The 16345-nt window shown below is 47.6% G+C and overlaps 2 protein-coding genes across 2 annotated transcripts; one reads left to right on the top strand and one right to left on the bottom strand.

The window, feature by feature from the left end:
• Nucleotides 1-1432: 1432 nt before the first annotated feature.
• On the top strand, nucleotides 1433-9575 carry LOC135818268 (uncharacterized). Its single transcript, XM_065331624.1, has 9 exons — nucleotides 1433-1710; nucleotides 2877-3042; nucleotides 3368-3489; nucleotides 4362-4694; nucleotides 5248-5668; nucleotides 6385-6482; nucleotides 6997-7161; nucleotides 7890-7998; nucleotides 8823-9575. The coding sequence occupies exons 1-9, from the start codon at nucleotides 1546-1548 to the stop codon at nucleotides 9029-9031; spliced, it is 1788 nt and encodes a 595-aa protein (XP_065187696.1). The 5' UTR covers nucleotides 1433-1545; the 3' UTR covers nucleotides 9032-9575.
• A 3686-nt stretch (nucleotides 9576-13261) lies between these two features.
• On the bottom strand, nucleotides 13262-14897 carry LOC135806895 (very long chain fatty acid elongase 2-like). The gene has a single exon (XM_065321059.1). The coding sequence runs from the start codon at nucleotides 14759-14761 to the stop codon at nucleotides 13943-13945; it is 819 nt and encodes a 272-aa protein (XP_065177131.1). The 5' UTR covers nucleotides 14762-14897; the 3' UTR covers nucleotides 13262-13942.
• Nucleotides 14898-16345: the final 1448 nt, after the last annotated feature.

Here is a 16345-nt window from a genome sequence, read left to right as displayed (position 1 = left end):
CCACAGAGTTTCTGCATATTCTCCTCAGACTGGGTGAAATTGCCATCCACAAGCTGCTGGACGATGTCATTGCTACGCATTTATGATTTTAAAAGACTGAACTTTTCCCCGTTTTATGGATGTTTTGTTCAGCATGACGATTGCATGCAGTCTTGAAAGCTGCCTAAGTTTCGAATCATCTGGAGCAAACATCACACAGGGCAAGCAGAAGCCACCATTGCATGCCTGTCAAAAGACTATCCAGGGTAACTCCTCCAACAAGGATAGTTGAAAGTGGCGCTGTTTGCCATCCATCTGGACACGCACAGGAAATGAAATCCTTCGCCTGCGGTGGCGCACAATGATTGTCGATGACGGAAATCTTTTCCGTGTCCAGCAAATTTCGGGGGACTGGATTCCACTGTGGACGTCGACTTTCAGAATATCCCTTCCAACACACTCCCATGTCATTGAAGTAAGTTTTGGATGATCCAGCAGCTTCCAACAACGGTCGCTCTACAGCTTCGCCGACGATTTCTTCCTCAGCGCTGCTCGTTGCATGCATACTTCACTTGCACGTCAGGTGCGTCTGCATTCTCATCTATCGCTTGACCTTCGCCACTAGCACTGGCTACACACTTTGCCTGCAGGAGTGCAGCTCAAAATAGCGCTGAATAGAGCGCTGGCCCTCTGGATGTCGACGCTTCATTTTTCTTTTCCACAAAGCGAAAGCATCGTCAAAACACGACCAACTTTGTCAAAACAAACTCCAAAAGAAAATTTGACTCTGAGATCGAGGAATCCGGCGATGTAACTAGACTAGAGACTTTGTTGAACCCAAGATGGGTTCAGGCATGGCCCAGTTCAGTAGATCTACGCTGTGTCCCACTCCCAGCACCACTTTCACACCTGGGCTAGTCACCGTCCTCGGACCGGCAGGCGGACTCCAGACTAGACATGCACTTGCACTGTGAGTCTGTGAGCGCATTACTATCGCTGGGACTGGCTCAAAAAATTCTCTGTACCCATATCGAATTATTTGTTTTACTGGTTCCCGGGCATCCCGGGAACCGCCCTATGTACGCCCCTGGACTCCTTGACCATGTTGACGATGTTACTTTTGTTGCTGGCGCTTATGCCGTATCTACTTACTTCCAGGAAGTCGCAACCCGCCAGCCAGGGAGTCGTCCGACTTCCTCAGCCTGCTCAGGTAACTGGTTCCTGGCTCTGGCAGGCTGAAGGCTGTGGAGCTTGAAAAATGAAAGTAGTAAAAATAATAGTTAGTTGAAGCGGCCCGCAGTGAACTGGTGAAGTGAAGGGCCTCAGCCAGGCCTCAGGGACAGAAGTGAAGCGTTTTCAAGTCAAGCTCATCAACGACGTCACCATGTCACCATGTGATTAGCAGTGCACTGCAAACCAGTGCCAGTGGACTGAGCCAGTGCCAGTGAAAAACTAATTACTTACTTGCTTACTTGGAGAAACCCATAATTGCCATTGAAAGAATAATAATAATCAGCGGGCAGTGGCTGACAGGTTAGTCGGTGACTACAAGCCGCTCTCATCGTCATGGAGGTGTCCGGCAATCCGCTCCTAGCGTCCAGTGACGAGGAGCGCGAAAAGCTCTACAGGCAGCTGATCTCCCCTGACGCTGTCATAGCGGAGAAAGATCTGTTCAACATCGCACGAGTCATGGTGGACAATGGCCGACGATATCCCGATCGGCTATGCATGGTAGGGCTTAGCAATTGTGGCTATGAAAACCCTCGCTTCGCCATGATCAGGCCTGGTTAGGCTATTGGGTATCGTGCAGGAAGATAATCTTATCCTCAGAACGTAGAAACATGACAATGTGCATGTGCTGCACGCAACACGTGCAGACCACTGCATTTTTTAGATCCGAAAATAATACTACCAACTCCCTCAAAAGTACACACGGATACAAGCAAGAGTTATGAGTAGTTGTGCACGACTGTAGCTAGATAATACACAGTCAGAGAGTGTGGGAATTGGGCACACGAGTTCAACTCCCTCAAGGGCTCAAACTTACGAATAAAATGCACTGTGCGTTCGATTTTGCCGTCCCGCAACGAGAGGGAAGAGGAAGGACATCTAGAACAGCCCTGGGCAAACTGAATGATGGTGATCACTCGCGTTGCTCAATCAATTACAGACAGGGGCGCTTTAAAAAATATTTTCACAACTTCCCAATTGAAAATGCCCAAATAAGAAGTGATGTAATGAGCCGTGATTTCTGGTTATTTACTCGAATGCCGATCCTATGAACAGACGAATACTGTATTTGCTGGAGCGTACGTCGCACTTTAACCACCAGTAATTCACCTACATGTAGAAAAGGCTTTCCAGTGCGGCTTATGTGCATTTCCAACATTAAACCAGGGCCAACAAAACCATTGCATCAAACATTCCACAATACAGTCAAATGCTGGCGTTAGAGGTCCATCGAATTCACCAAAGCCTACGGTGCATGCCTACGGTGCAGCATAGATACAGTGCTGAGCACGACGCCTGACCTATTACAGAACTCCGAAATTTGCTATTGCCCGCACTGCCAATGTGTTTCCAAGCTGACCTTCACACACACACGCACATACGCACGCACGCATGCACGCACACGCACGCACACACACACACACACACACACGCACGCACACACGCACATTACGCGCGATACACGCGTGCGCACGCACACACACACACACACACACACACACACACATACACACACACACAATAAACATTCAAGCTTTTGTGCAAGTGCCAGTCATACCGACCTCTCCTAGGATCCTGCCATCCACAGGAGCACCACCACCCTCGACGTGCCCTCGCCAAGCTAAATAACGAACACTCTTCTGGTTTGTGTTCTCTCCTCTCTACAGTCGTTTGCTGGTGGCGTGACGTGCACGTTTGCACAGATGCTGGCTTTAGCTAGTGACATCTACACGGTGCTGAAAGAGCGCGGCCTGAAGGAGGAAGATCGATTGCTTGCCACCATGAAGCCCGGCGTTGTGTTCTACGCCACTGTGATCGCTGCCTGGGCACTTGGTAAGATGCACGCTGCCCGTGCGCGCGCGCGCGCGTGTGTGTGCAAAAAATAAATGAAAATTAAGAATAGGGATTCGTTGGCCAGAGAAAGCCACTTCAACCAGCCGTCTGGTGTAGACCAGGCTAAAATTAGCGGCGGTCAATTCATCAGCCTTGCAAGCTGTTGAATGGTGTAATCCCAGCACAAGTTCCTATGTCTAACATAGCTTGTTCGCTGCCATCGCTTCAGCGATGGGCAGGAGTATGAGTATGAGTATGACGTATGCATTTGTGTGTGTGTGTGTTCTTCTTCTACACATGGTATATTGTTATCACGTACACACAGGACTGGTCATTGTGCTCATTGACAAAGGCAACTTCAAGAGCATCACCAAGGTCAACCACTGCCTGACGCTGGCCAAGCCGAAGGCATGGCTACGTATTGGCACCGAATTCTGGTATACCAAGGTATGTTTCTATTCAAAAAGCGTTGTTGCCATGTGAGGGTATACGGCTTATATAAATTTTATTCCTGTTTGTTTAAGAACTTAGATGGTGAGCCAAGGAAAAAAAATTGTGACATTGAAGTTGTGGGCGCAAGTTATGCGATTTTTGGTCAGTTTTGTGCTAGATTGTGCACGTCTGACTGTTCAACATCTGGTTTAGTTGGTGGACTCGATCGCATAACTTGTGCCCACAATTTCCATGTTAAAAATTCCTGTTTTTGTTTGTTGTTTTTTTCTCACTTCATTTAGTTTTTGGTTCGCTCCTTCTTTTTCCTTTTATCTCCCAATGATCGGTTTTCCGGGCCTCTTTGTAGTATAGTAAGGCATTGTACTGTTGAGCCACTGAAGTAAAGTAAATTCAGTACAATACAATACAATATGTGCTGTACTGCATTCAGTATGATGTTGATTATAAAGCCAGGATTTGTGAACATTTCATGTTGCTAACCAGCAAAAATCTAGGGATTGTTAATGCAAAAAAGGATTGCCTGTTTGTACATGAAGTGTGTGGGTTTTAGTGAGGGCTGCGCACTGTGCGGATTCACAGAAAGCATGAGTTGAAGTCTGAAGAAAACGTTGACTGGTCGCTGCTTGGGTGACGACTACACTAAAGCTTAGTGGTAGAGCATTGCTGGCTATAAGCTAGGCGGGTCTCTGGTTTGAGTCCTGGTGGTGTCAGTCAATTTTTTTCTTCCGACTTTTCCCGTTTGCAACTTCCTTTCAAGCTAATGAATAGATTATCATGCAGTTTCTATATACCCCTAGAGCTTCAACAGGTTAATACTAGAATGTTCTCTCTGCTTTCCTGTGTGCCTGCTAACTCATCGCCCCTAGTGGATATTCTCATCAATCCGTGCGATCCCAATGCTCATTGAGCTGCCCACAGGTATTTCTGGCCCTTTCCTGTCGCCCGACGCGCGCCACTTGCTGTCGGCGGACGATGTGTGTTCTGCGCGCAATGCTCTTGTGACGTTCACCTCCGGAAGCACGGGCCTGCCGAAGATGATTCTGCGCCACCACTCCTTCGTCATGAAGCAGGTGCTTAGTATTACGGCGTGCGATTTTGACGCGCAGCAGCGCGATCTCAACCCGGCAGGTCGCACGCCGTTGCTGGGTGAGATGGTCAACTTAACCAACCTGCCCGTGGGAGCGCTGGTGTTCATTGCGGTGAGTGACCTGCATGCTTGTTTGTTTTTTTATTTACCAGTTCAGCAGATACGCCGCCGGCATTTCTGCCTTCTCGGCTAGCCGTGTGGCTAGGCTCTCGATAAAGCGGATGAAGAGTGTGAAGTAGGCTGAAACCTTAGCCTTGCCATGCCTCTTTTCCGGGTTGTCGCGCATGCCATGTGCCCCAATAACCATTTCCTGCAGCTGTGTACATCGGCCACTTGATTCCTGGCATGCACCGTCAGGCAACTTCCGCGAGGAATGTTGCCCCAGAAGAGGGTTTTACTAGTGTAAACGGACACGCAGGTAGCCGAGAATCGGTTTTGATGGATGCAGGCTGCGCCCCATATAGTCATCTCACACTGTGTAAAGTGGCACCAGTGTTTTATCAACTTGTATGCTGAGCTAATGTATGTGTCGGTATAGAAACACCTGTAGTGGATCATACACAGACAACATTGAGTATTGTTCATGTCGAAAGTATGTACACTGCAGCCCTGGGAAGCATTTCAACCAGATGCTTGCATCATGTCGGTGCATGTGTTTCCTGCAGATTGGTGCACCGTGTATCCTGGAGACGGATATTCTGGGTAGTAACGTTGATGAGATCCTGAGTCGCTGCCGGAGTGCCAAGCAGACGACCGGACGACAGCATTGCTCATGCATCGGCTCCCCGGCATTCCTACAGCGCATCGTGCAGCACTGCATCGCGACAAAGCAAGACGTTCCAATCACAATCGGTCACACCGGAGGAGCTCCGATCTATAGCCGACTCAACACCCTCCTGCACGGCAACACAAAGTCGTGCTTTGCCATTTACGGCAGCACGGAAGCGGAGCCCATCTCGAGCATCGGCACCTGGGAGAAGATACAGCGAGAAGCGGCAGCGCGCAAGATTGCATCGTCGCTGGGCGGACACTGTGTGGGCAAACCTCATTTCCCAGGCAGCCTGGCGATCATCAAACAGCACGATGGTAAAGCATGCAGCTCAGTGCCATGCATTGACCCAGATAGGTTGGGGGGGGGGCATTGACCCAGATAGGTTGGGAGGGGGGGGGGGGGGTTGCATTGACCCACGAATAGGTTGGGAGGGGGGGGGGGTTGCATTGACCCAGATAGGTTGGGAGGGGGGGGGGGCTGCCCATATCCTTACAAATGTTTCTTCCTTTCCTAGTCTTGCAGTACGTATCACGAGTCATCACTCAGTGACTGTGTGCAGACGTAACATCTTTTGACTGAAATCAACACTTAGGTGAAAAAAGGAAAGAAAAAAGAAAATTTGCTTCTCAGCTAACGACTGATCACTGCTACCAGGGAGTCGTATAATACCGGTATTTTACGACTCCTTGCTGCTACTACTCCGTATACTCTTTGTCCTTGTTTGTTCGTTTCGAGTCTTTTTGACAAAAATATGTTCCTAGCAATCGGTCGAAATTCGACATCTAACATAAGTAGTCGCCGGTTGAATGTTTTCACATCCATGTATACTGCTACAGTGTGCAAGTATTCGTGTCTCGGGGTGGTACCAAAGTGTATGCACATGATTCCTGCAGCTTTGAGTTGCGCCTTGTGGGTCAGTCTTGAGTCATGTTGCACCAGTGCATTGCCGCTCATGCAAGTACGCGTACGGGCCCAAGTCGTGAGTATTTATAATATTTACTCGGCGTCTTTTCCATGGCGTTGCTGGTAGGTCAAATTCCCGATGATGTTGTACTCGAAGACTTACAGCTAGACTGTGGACAAGCCGGCGAAGTTGTGCTCCGCGGCTGGAGTGTCAATATGCATGAAGTAAGTTTGTGAACTTTTAATACTGTGGTGTACCCAGTACAATAAACGAGAATATCATATCGGCTGAATCTGGTTGATTTTCCCGCAGATAATGTGCCCTGTAGACCCGTATGAAATTTGGTATCACACTCTCGCCGTACTTCACTTTATGTAGGGCTGGCAAATGCTGTTATTTCTCTCAAAGTTGTACAGCTCTCAGCCTCTCTCTCTCTCTCACACACTCTCTGTCTGTCTGTCTCTCTCTCTCTCACTCACACTCTCTCTCTCTCTCTCACACACTCACTCCCTCTCTCTCTCTCTCTCTCTCTCTCTCTCTCTCTCTCTCTCTCTCTCTCTCTCTCTCTCTCTCTCTCTCTCTCTCTCTCTCTCTCTCTCTCTCTCTCTCACACACACACACACACACACACACACACACACACACACACACACACACACACACACACACACACACTCGCTCTCTCACTCTCTCTCTCCCCCCTCTGATCTGTAACTTTGACTCGATTGCTCTGACTAGGTGCCACGGAAGCGCTTCCTCTTTGACAGGCAAGGCAGAAAGTGGCTTCGCATGGACGATGGTGCGTATCTAGACAAGGATGGATATGTCTGGGTAGTTGGACGAATGACGTGGAAGGTCGAGCGAGACGGTCGAGAATTTTGGTCCGTGATCGTTGAAGAGAAGGTACGTGATGCATGTGCTTGCGTGCATGTGTGTGCGTGCATACATGGTTGGGTGCAGGTGGCGGTGGTGCTAGTGTGTGGGTGGTGATGGGGGGGGGGGGGCACAGGCATGTACACTCCGGGCGCATGTGCTCCTGGATTGGTGATCTCAGCAAAGGTTTTGTGTGTGGAATGATCCTTGTGCATCATGAGCTGTGCTGATAAGGAGTGACACATGTTATCGTGTTGCATGACTTTACAAGCAGGTACTATACTCGTATGTTGCGTTCCGGGAGTACACGTACAATGATGTCATGAGACTTGAAACGGAAGATCATGGTTAGGCACTCCACGAGAGGTACACATACTCTCCATGCTGGGTGTCATCGTGTCTGAGCGAAAACATATGCTATAGTGTACTGTCAAGTTGTGTCGGAGAGCGAAACTTGCTCAAGTTGATAGTGCACAAGTGATAGATTTCCCTCAGTGATGCTGCAGCCAGCGCCCCTACGGAAGAGTACTTCACAAATCCCAGCAGTGGTGGGTCTGGTCTAGTAACGGCTTCAGTCCCCGTTTTAGGAGCTGCGGGTAACACCTTAGTCCCGAGACACACCGTGACCTCCATGCAACCTCCATACATGCAGATGCGGTAAATGTGGAAATATTTTCCTGCGCAAATCAGGATTCTTTTCATGATTTTGACCGAACCCTGTCGTTTGGTTGCCCGCTGCTTTTCTCCTATCTGTTCAGATGATGAGCCAGTGTAGCCTAATCACCTATGCCACGTACATGAAGCGTGATGGCAAAGCACACCTATTCATCGAAGCTCCAAATGGCCTGCCGGAATCCGAACTTGAAAGTAAGCAGCGGGTCACACTCGCAGTAGTCTCACGTTCAGCCTAGCTGTGGACCAGCGTCTTGTCTGAACTGCATCGGATGTGCCGTTAGGATTTCCATTACAGGTTTACTCGCAACTTGGGGAGATTATGGGAACACAGTTGGGAAAATCAGGGAGTCTCGTTTTCAGCACGATAACGCACTGTCACGGTGAACCTGGCACGTGCTGTAGTGATCAATGGAAGGCAGCCGTATAATACGGGAAGCACATGGCTCACACTGGTGCATGCGTGTGCTGTAGCTGGTGGAAAGCCGTGGCTGTCAATCTGCAGCAACTGCAGTAAAACCTGTGACTAACGACCACCCCTTGGGGACAGAGAAAGCGGTCTTTAGTGGCAGGTGGTCCTTAGTTAGAGGTTTGCACCTCACAGCCATACATGAATGTGAGACCGTCCGTGCCTGGCGCAGTGGTCGGTAGTAGCAGGCTGGTCGCTAGTCACGGTGCCGGTCTTTAGTTTTAAAAGGTTTTACTGTATCTGCCTTTCTTTAGCCAGTAAGTGAAGGCAAACATATTTCGCAATGTTAATTCCAGGACTAGAACTGTTGTGGCACATGTGCTGTATTATCAAGCTTGACCAATCAGCACTGGCGAATTTCACGGCCGAGAGTGCCGCCGGCTGAGCCAGAATTGGTAAACTCGTTTGCAATCACCGTTGGCAATACAGCGTATGCTCAGCTGGCTGAGCACCAGCACCACTCTGCGTTGCAGTTAAACTCCACTCGGGAACTTATTAAAAATTGCTCCGAGTCTTGACTGCCGTGGACCATGTGACACTCATTGTGCAGGCCTCAAGCAATGCATCAAGCGAGACGGCATCCCGGTGGACAGCTTCCGCGTCATGACGGAAATCCCGCGTGACGCCCGCCATGCCAGCAAGCCCAACACGGCGGCGCTCTTCGCCTCGTCGTGGTCGTCGTCTTGGCAACCGTTCATGCTAGTGCTCCTGGTCATTGCCCTCCTGGTGCTGGTCATCACTATGTTGCGCATGACATAAGGCACTGCATAGGGCCGTTGTCCATTACAGTAGCATTTTTTTTTAAATTGCTGAGATATTGATGTACAGCGGCAGCCTTACTGATCGAGCTTGAAGCTACCCATTCGAGTGCCCACTGACATATTCCTTTCGTTCATCTGCAAGCAATGCAGTGCTACTGGGGTTTACCAAAGAGCTGCCGGAGAATTTACCCGTGGCTTTGTTAGATATCTGACATTAGGAAGCACTGGCATGCCATATTATTTCGCCGATATGCGTAGCTGTGGGTATCTAGATTTTTACTGATTGTCTGGCAGGTGATTGCCAGTCTAGGACAGAGGCTGTGGAGACTAAACTACCAAGTATGAGGGCCTGATATTCTCACAACGTTATGGACATACGTATGGCTCTTCCAGGATACATAATGGAGTTAGAATCACTTTCAATCCTGGCCCAGAATTATCAGAACATCAGAATACATTCCTACCACATGAACCATTGACTACAATAGATGCGGTATTTTCACAACAACGCCTCTCTTGAAGAAATCACGGACATAGCCTGAGAGGACTGGCTGTTGGAGTGTTGGTACTGGTGAAGCGGAAAACCCAACCCCGGCACTACCACTACCTCTCCCGGTCAATAATGAAGTGCAAGATGTTGATGTCTGCAGATGGCTACTTCATTCTTTGCGGGTAATTAGTCACGGTATTGCTGTGATGGCTGAGTAGGCACTGGACGTATTGCTTCTAACTGAGAGAGTATAGAATGTCAAGCCGTTATGTGTTTTCCTTGCAGTTCTCATAACTCAATTCCGCAGGCAGGAGAAAAAGGGTGCTGTAAGCGGTTATCGTTTTGCGACATAAAAATGTTTGGGATTTTCGCGACAGGTGTCAAATCGCAGACTTTAAACTTTGCAAACTCGTCACAAATGCTCCCAATTTTTCAAGCCGCGTGACGTGCCAATTTCGAACTTCGCAAACTAGTCTGAATTTATTAAAAAAAAACACAAACATTTCCTGTCGCAAACATTACCCATTTTACAATACCTTATTTCCCCGATTATAAGTCGCACTCGATTGTAAGTCGCATCTCCATTTTCACGTCTATGTCATATCGTTTCAATACATTCACTTAAGTAGCATATCATGCTCGATTGTAAGTCGCACCCCCTTTGTTGGCCCTGAAAATTAGTGCAAAAAGGTGTGACTTATATTCGGGGAAATACAGTATTATAGAGCATTTTCGGTGGGAATTTTTCGCCGCAAAAGCTACCATGCATGGATGATCCCAATTTAGGGCTTGTCCCTAAACTAGACTAGAGGAATCAAATCGAAACTCGCAGATTTTTCTTTAAAAAAAGTTTCCGCATGAATCCGCCTCCCGCAACGTAACGTTACCTGCTGCTCCTTTTTAATACTGTAAACGCCATTATTCTAACAGGGCGCGTATATAACGATTTCCTAAAATTGACTGGTTTACGCGTACCAAAGGTAACGGTTCTCACTCATTCTCAACCCTCAATAGCAACAGTATTGTCTCGATTTCTGTATAACGATTTCTATTATAACGACAGATTTCTCCTCGTTAACTCGTTAGAATTAGCACTTCGTTATAAATGTAGAAAGGAAAAGGACATATGGATACGAGTTAAGAGTAACTCTCCATCACTGTAACTGGATACTATATACAGTCAGAAAGTGCAATAACTAGGCACAAAACTGACAGAGTAATGAGACATTCGACGTCCTGACACCTAGCTTCAACACATCTCCGTAGCGCTAACAGACAGCCTTCCAACTTGGAAGGTTCAAGGTTATGGAAAGACCAAAGAGGGACATAACCTTGAACCTTCCAAGTTGGAAGGCTGTCGGTTAGCGCTACGGAGATGTGTTGAAGCTAGGTGTCAGGACGTCGAATGTCTCATTACTCTGTCAGTTTTGTGCCTAGTTATTGCACTTTCTGACTGTATATAGTATCCAGTTACAGTGATAAAGAGTTACTCTTAAGGTGGCTGGGGCGGTACAACTTTTTTGGGAAATTTTTGACTGCATTTTGGAGTTAATCGGCAAGGCAGAGATGAAATTTAAAAATGTTTTCTGGTGAATCTCTGGAGAATAGCTTTCTCTAGCTTCCTATAGTTTTATTTTTACCTTTGGACAAAATTTGAAAACGTTTGAAAGGTTCGTGTTATTTTTTCACGGACCTTTCATAAAACTTTTTCAAATTTTGTCCAAAAGTAAAAATAAAACTATAGGAAGCTAGAGAAGGCTCTTCTCCAGAGATTCACCAGAAAACATTTTCAAATTTCATCTCCACCTTGCCGATAAACTCAAAAATGCAGTCAAAATGTAATCAAAATGACACCTAAAAAGTTGTACCGCCCCAGCCACCTTAACTCGTATCCATATGTCCTTTTCCTTTCTACATTTATTTATATGGCTCAACATCCGAGTTTCAACTTCGTTATAAATATGGCTTTTACAGTAATCATTGGATGTTGATGTTTTCAGATGGCTAGGGCGGTACAACTTTTTAGGGGTCATTTTGATTACATTTTGACTGCCTCCTATAGTTTTATTTTTACTTTTGGACAAAATTTGAAAAGGTTTTATGAAAGGTCCGTGAAAAAATAACACGAACCTTTCATAAAACTAGGGGTGAAAGTTGGCACTGAGATCCAGAGTTCGAGTACTCTGATTTTCTCCGATCGAATATTCGAGTATTCGAGTATTTTTCATCTCCTAAAAATTGCACACCAAGGGCTTTAAAATAACATGATACAACCCTGATTGAACCGAGTAGCAGTCATTTTTCTCGGGTATATTGGTTGGTGGGTCATTTGGGCTCTCTCTACTCGTGAACAAATGTTCACCACACAGCCTGCACATCACCATCTGCCGACTGCTGCCCTGAAACTGCAGATTTCTGTAGTAAATGCATGTACCATGTATGAACGAGTACTCTGATTTATTCCGAGTACGATTATTTTTGAAAAAACCGAGCGAGTACTCGAGTACTCGGTATAATTGTTTCACCCCTACATAAAACGTTTTCAAATTTTGTCCAAAAATAAAAATAAAACTATAGGAATCAGAATCTAGAGAAGGCTATTCTCCAGCGATTCACCAGAAAACATTTTCAAATTTCATCTCTGCCTTGCCGATAAAAAAAATGCAGTCAAAATTTTCCCAAAAGAGTTGTACCGCCCCAGAATGAACACGTTCTTCGGCACTCCTCTCCCATCCATACTATCCAAATGACAAAGTTCCGCATCCTGTTGAGAAAGAAAGCCCGGCTCGTAAAGCATGGCGTTTCACAAACCCCTCCCTAGTCACAGCAGGGGCGTCGGACACGCTACGGTCACTACGGTATTGACCGTACCACTCTTTGCCCCAGCCCCCAGGTTATATATATAATATTATTATTAACTTTTATTTTACTAGGGTGTTTTCCACAGACGTATGGTCTTCTTACGGGAGCCCCTAGGAAGGTTATGCATGAGCGAATAAATGAGCGGTAATCTGTACACGTACGAACAGTGGAAGGCAGCATATTCCACCGGTCAGCAGCGAGATAGCCAATCCGAGAAAAGCCAGCCGTACGCTGTGCTGGGGGTAATGCCAAAGAAAGGTATCCCGTGAATCAATCAAAAGCACCGATGTGGACTCTGAATTTCGAAAATTGTCAGCGGAGCCGTGACCCCCTCTCAACAAGTGTACCTCAGGTGGCTGACCGTACTACCATAAAAATGACCTTCCGACGCCCGGCCTGCTTGATGACAAGTACGTTTTAAAATGAAACTTCTCCAACTCAATCCGCAGTAGGCCCTGGCGGATAATGCTCGAAAAGGTGGCAGATTCTGCTCGAAAAGCAGTGAAATTGGCAGAACCATACAAACCTTATGGCGTGCAGTTCCTCGAATTCTGCTCCATTTCTTTATCCACATACCAAACATGCATGAAACTTACCAGAAAAAGTACCGAATTCTGCCAATTTTTCTGCCGGCACTATCCGCCAAGGCCTAATCCGCAGCACACTGCACAGATGGCCTGGAGCTAAGATGAGCTACGTTTGACCTATTCACCCGCATGTATTTTCAAACAGCCATATAAGGGCAAGGCTAAAAACATTGTATCAAACTCAAGTACAAAAATATTGCTTGATAACAGCCATCGCCTTATTTAGACAAATTCTCGATAGTAGGAACTGGTGAAATATGTCAGGTTATCACTCAAGACTCCGTAAATGTACTTGTTGCAATCACTTTGCACTTTAGTCCAATATTATTTCAGGGAGTACCGTAGTCAAATACGGCATTCGAAGACTCTCTGGCGGAATCCTGATCCAGAAAAACACTGCCACATTTGTTCACCCACCGAGAACTTCGGCCAGGGTTGAGATTGAGAATTGCCATGTGGTGAACATTGCCATATTCGGTGATGACATGATGATGTAGCCAATGATTGGAGAAATACCATGCAAAACACGTAGGCGCAAAGTAAATATGGCAAATATTGTGTTCCTTGAACACGACTCGCAGTTGACTGGAGAGAAATGTCAGACGGTAATCCAGGAGCAGCCAAGGAATATTAGTCTATGTCAGTGTAAAACTGTAAACCTAAACTGGCAGTGAGACTTGCGAATAAAACTGCAGTGACTCGAATGACCGGGAGGGAGTACATGACTGTATAGAGCTGCTGGACAGTCATAATTCTTAGTACGGCGGCACGGACGCTTTCACGCAAACCTGAAACTGAACTTGTAGATCAATAAAATGAATATCAGGCGAAGGAAAGATAAGACCGACCCCAGGTGTTGAATAGAGCAGATAGATATCCCACACCAAACTCGATGGAAGGAGAAATTTGAAATTGAAAAATAAAACTAATTTTCGGACAACCGTGAAATAATTACTATCTGTTTTGCTTTCTATTCTGATTTTTTCGTGTCGACGGGCGGCTGTTTCCGCTTTGGCTTCAGATACGCGCGGTAGTAGAAGTTGGAGAACAGCACGACCAGCGTGAAGAGAAAGACGCTGCCGTACGGGCAGAAGCTGTGGTACTTGTATCCCCACAGGTTGTGCACACCGCCGATGAAGAACTGCAGCAGCTGCATTTCCGTCATGCGCTGCCTCCACAGCGGCAGTATGCGCTCCATGAACGGCGAGAACAGGAACGCGGGGCTGCGCGCCGACGTGCCTTCGCCGCCAGTGCCCGTGGTGCTGCTCATGCTGCGCCACGCCGTGACCAAGTAGTACATGTACATGACGACGTGGACCGCGGAGTTCATGCCCAGGCCGAACGCGACGCCCGGCAGACTAGTCATGTAGGCAGCATCACCCAGCACGGCCATGATGGAATGATGGTACACGTGGAGCACGGTGATCTGGCGGCTCTTGTGACGCAGTATCATCCACACGGTGTCCAGCAGCTCGATCACCTTCGTGTAGTAGTACAGCTGAAATGCAAGGGCCATGTACTCCGTTTTGCACCTCTCGATGGAGAACATCGACGCTTCCCAGCCGGCAGCCAGTGGTACGAAGAAGAGCAGCAGCGTTACGAGACTGAGCGCTGAGCACAGTGCATTGTACGCCACCACCATGTAGCCCAGGCTCAGGGCAGGTACGACTCTTCGCCATATTGGTGAGACGATTAGAACCATTCCAAGGTAGACGCACATGATGCTGAAGGAAGGCATCGCCAGCCACGCACTGGCCACGCTTAGCACGTGGTCGCGCCTGTCCGCCATTCTTATTATTCTGCTTCAACAGCTCCACTACTCTGAAAGAAATCACTTTCCTCCTCTGCTTGGAGCACCAATGCCCAGAAAAGACAAGAAATCGAAATCTTCTGAAACAATTAATTTCATCATGTCAAACAGCAGATCGATTCAAACTCTGTGCAGACAGCGCAGATGCGCGCCGGACATCTGTACCGTACCGTAGATTTATGGCCGTCATGACGTCAGGGCTAGGGCCAGACGTCTACCGTTCTAGACTCCGCGCGCGCAGTACTACTGATCCTCGATATTTTGCCGCAAAATGTTGCTGCGAAATCTTCGAAATTTTGCCGAGCCTGGCCTGGATCATGGAACTTACTTGAAACCGATAATTTATAATATTATTTTTTTTTTGCAGCTGTACTATTCATTACAAAGCACGAAGAAGTGTAAAAATAACAGAAAATGATAAGGCACCCATTTTGATAATCCAGGGGATGGCCCACGCCTGGTACTGCCACTGCACGGGCAATAGAACATAATCGGAGACTCGTTAAAAAGAAAAAAAGGCCCAACCCTGCCCTGCCAGTTATTTGGACTTACGGGGGTCGCCATGGCAAATAATAATGGAAGAACCAAGATCAATTGTGCACGCAACACAAGTAAAAGAAGAAGAAAAATGGAACAGAGGATCAGAAGTGGCATTCTGCTGCGGCCAGCACAGCGGGAATGTCAGCCAAAGCTCGGTTAGATTTCGGTTGAGCGGCACGATGTCCACGGAGGCTAGCATCATTTGCTGAGCGGACAAGAGAGAAAGAGACCCTTGACCTGATCCAGGCCAGTACGGTGGAATAGGGCTCTTTTCTCTTGTCCGAAAGCATACAGGCAACTCTGTTGTAGAGCGCAGTGGCCGCTTTCCCGAATCCTCCAGATGCACTCAAGACGACCGGCACAAAAAAGGCGTGCTCAATTTCACGGATTCGCTCCTCATACGAGCGCCTCTTCTCAGCTTCGTGTTTTCGGTAAGTAGCTGGAAGTGACTGCTGGCGGTTGGACCGTGCATGAGGGTTGAAGACGCGGATGTCTAGGAACGTCTTCTCGAAACGCCCACCCCATATGCCGGATGCTGCCACGTCCAGGCGAGCGCCGTCGGCTGAGATCGCTGTGCGATGACGCAGGGTCTCACCCGTGATCGGTTGCAGCGAAGGTTCGGTGCTCACGTCATGGGCCACGTCCTTCAGGAGGGATGCTGTTAAATCACGGAGGTCGTTGTGACGCCTGGAGGGGTAGCCGCCAATGGGGCAGGACAAAGCGTGTTCAGAAACCGATATTACGGAGGATTAGCAAGACGAAATTCGCGTTCGCGTTCGCAAACATTTTTCAGTTCGCGAACTGGATAGCGAACTCTCGCATTTTTCGTTCGGAAAAGTAGTCGGAACACGAATCGCGGATTCGTGTCAGGACAGTCATACATTTTCCACGCTGTACTGTCTGTACACAATGTACGTCGTGTCAACGTCATGCATGTGCGAATTCTGTTTGCTAATCCTTCTCATAACGCGAATTCCGTCACTGAGTTCGACTTTCCTTGGAGAGCGAACGCGAATTTCGTCT

The sequence above is a fragment of the Sycon ciliatum genome, chromosome 1, assembly GCF_964019385.1.
Source record: "Sycon ciliatum chromosome 1, ocSycCili1.1, whole genome shotgun sequence".
Lineage (NCBI taxonomy): Eukaryota > Metazoa > Porifera > Calcarea > Leucosolenida > Sycettidae > Sycon > Sycon ciliatum.
This window is presented reverse-complemented; position numbering and strand designations above follow the sequence as displayed.

Coding starts and splice junctions, on each gene's coding strand:
- LOC135818268 (XM_065331624.1), top strand. CDS start 1,546: ATGGAGGTGTCCGGCAATCCGCTCCTAGCGTCCAGTGACGAGGAGCGC. Junction 4,695..5,247: donor GAGCGCTGGTGTTCATTGCG/GTGAGTGACCTG, acceptor TGTTTCCTGCAG/ATTGGTGCACCGTGTATCCT. Junction 5,669..6,384: donor GATCATCAAACAGCACGATG/GTAAAGCATGCA, acceptor CGTTGCTGGTAG/GTCAAATTCCCGATGATGTT.
- LOC135806895 (XM_065321059.1), bottom strand. CDS start 14,761: ATGGCGGACAGGCGCGACCACGTGCTAAGCGTGGCCAGTGCGTGGCTG.